General features: G+C 34.9%; 1 protein-coding gene across 1 annotated transcript in view; it reads right to left on the bottom strand.

Moving 5' to 3' along the window:
• Positions 1 to 2,391, bottom strand: part of LOC106536201 (alpha-2-macroglobulin) — a gene marked incomplete at both ends in the record, with an annotated part of 8,945 nt that overhangs the window by 1,417 nt on the left and 5,137 nt on the right. The window contains 4 exon segments of the mRNA XM_014033409.1: positions 207 to 428; positions 1,069 to 1,230; positions 1,311 to 1,420; positions 1,502 to 1,619. Of these exon segments, the coding sequence (XP_013888863.1) occupies positions 207 to 428; positions 1,069 to 1,230; positions 1,311 to 1,420; positions 1,502 to 1,619 (612 nt within the window).

Below are 2,391 nucleotides of genomic sequence, written 5' to 3'. Positions count from 1 at the left end.
GTATTTTTACAGTCTTTATTTTACAGTTAAAATAAATGTTTATCAAATAAAGTCTAATGTTACAACTAATCATGGATCCCTTTAAATAAAACTTGTTTCTTGCAAGGTTCTCAGTCCCTACAGATTAATTTATAAATGACAAATATTTCATTGTTTTCACACTTCTCTCACAGATGAAGCACTGAACAAAGCTAGAAACAACTCACCAGAAACACTACGTCCACTGGGTTTTGTTCCTGTTGTTTCAAACTGTACTCAACGGTGATTTCTTCTTTCTTTCCACAGCGAAGAGGTCTGATAGACGGATGAATCCTCAAAAATCCAACTGATAAACGAACGTGACTTAATCCATAAACTTTGAACTTTGAACGCTCGTAGAAAGCAATATTCTTCCATTCATGCTCCTCCAGTGTTGGTGTTTGACTCACCTAGTAAAAAAAATAGAGAAACAAACTAGAAACAAATGCATTTCTGGCAAAAATGTAGTGTGAATGTCAAGCACTGAAATTAAATTTTTGAGGTCAAAACAAGCAAAATGAAAATTTATACAAACAGAAAATACATTTAAAAAAGAACACAAGCTAAAATGACTAAACCAGCAGCTAAAATCTAAGGTTATCAGAACAGTAGCTGAAAATAAAATTTAGCAGAACACAAACTGAAACCAAAAATTAGTAGAACTAAAAGTAAAATTTAGCAAAACTAATCACTAAAAGATTATAGATGCATAAGAAGAAAAGATTTGTACAAATAGAAAACAATGCTTTTGAAGAAATTGAAAAGATCTGTTTTTATTTGGAAATGTTTTGTGAATAAAAATTAAAAAAACAAATTGAATAAAAGGTAGAAATACAAAGTTATTGTATACTATTCCTGATTGAGCCAAAGATTTTAATATATGGCCAGTTCACAGTACCAAAAACTATGTGGATGAACTTCGTAAACAAAACTCTATGAAAAGAAAATTATACATATGATAGTAAGATATTTGATGTAAGAGAACTTTTGCAGGATAAACGGACAAATGCTGAATCACACTGCTGTGTTAGAGCTGCTGTTGTTACTCACATGGATAACGACATCACCTCTAAATTTCTGTGTATTGAGGCTAAAACTGGCAACACCATGCTCATTGGTTGTGACGGTCTGCACATCATACCCCCTTTTACCGATAAGCACATACAGCGTCAAACCAGAGACAGGGTTGCCTTGGTAATCAACAGCTTTAACCTGTTAAAATCACAAAACAGTGCCAGTAAGAACGACTTGGAATATCAGAATTTCACCACAGCTGAACAGAACAAACTTACTTTTCCAACCAGATCTATTTCGTGGGTGTAAGTGTTAGGGATTTCAAGAAAAGACAGTCTTCCAATGAGATACGTTATCTTCATTCTCTCCCACTGTGTGTGTGAAACACCTGAGTATAAAAATGAAGACATGTTGCTCAAACACAACAGTTCCTCAATACCATAATGGATTTATTATTTAAAAGACTTACATGACAGCTTGTCATCCACTGTAGCACTGACATCCAGTACATCCRACAAAGCCTTTGGGTCAATACTGGTGAAGGATGACATTGTGAAGACAAACTTGGCGCAGCCTTTGTTGCATGCCTTTAATGATCATCAAACCATAAAAATAAAGAAAAAAGGTTAAATAAGTTATGAAAATGTAACAAAAGTACATCTGGTTAACTTTTGAGGTCAACTCAACTCAAGATGATCATCATAGCCAACTGACCTTAGGTCTCTGACAGATACTGAGCTTAAATTTGGTATGATTGCTGAGAGTCCTTCACAACAAATACTTTCCATCTCACCAAATATCATACCATGACATAATATTGTTTTAGTTTAAAGTTTGGCATGACAGGTGGTGGATTTTTATTTAAAGGATGCGTTAAACTTTGATTGAGTTAAACAGGTATCCTGTTTATTTTAGACTTGATCAGATCTGTGGTTTATTCAGTGCTCTGAGGTAACTTTATATGATGCTGTGTACACAAAACTGAACAAACCCTGTAACCGTCTGCACTGAATAAACGTTCTGCAGAACATATTTTCATCATTTATAAAAAGAACTTTCAACACCAAGATGAGATTGTAACCATAAAACCATACCTCTTCTCGTTCCGTCTTGCACGGAGAAGTCAAGCTGATTTCCTTGGAGATTTTCTGGATGAACGCAGGTTTACAGGCCTGGTAGTTTTTGAGAGGCCGGCAGACCCTCACTTTGATATCTCCTTTAACAGGTCTCCCATGTTTGTGCCTAAACGAACATAAAATGGTTCACTCATTAAAGGGAACCTGAATCCAAAGCATGCAAAAACAATCTGTCTTTTTACTTACTTTCCACATACTTGAACCTCAAACGAATCCTGTCCGA

This window comes from Austrofundulus limnaeus, unplaced genomic scaffold, assembly GCF_001266775.1.
Source record: "Austrofundulus limnaeus strain Quisiro unplaced genomic scaffold, Austrofundulus_limnaeus-1.0 Scaffold1726, whole genome shotgun sequence".
Classification (NCBI taxonomy): Eukaryota; Metazoa; Chordata; class Actinopteri; order Cyprinodontiformes; family Rivulidae; genus Austrofundulus; species Austrofundulus limnaeus.
Note: the sequence above shows the minus strand (reverse complement) of the source record. Positions and strands in the feature narration are given on the sequence as shown.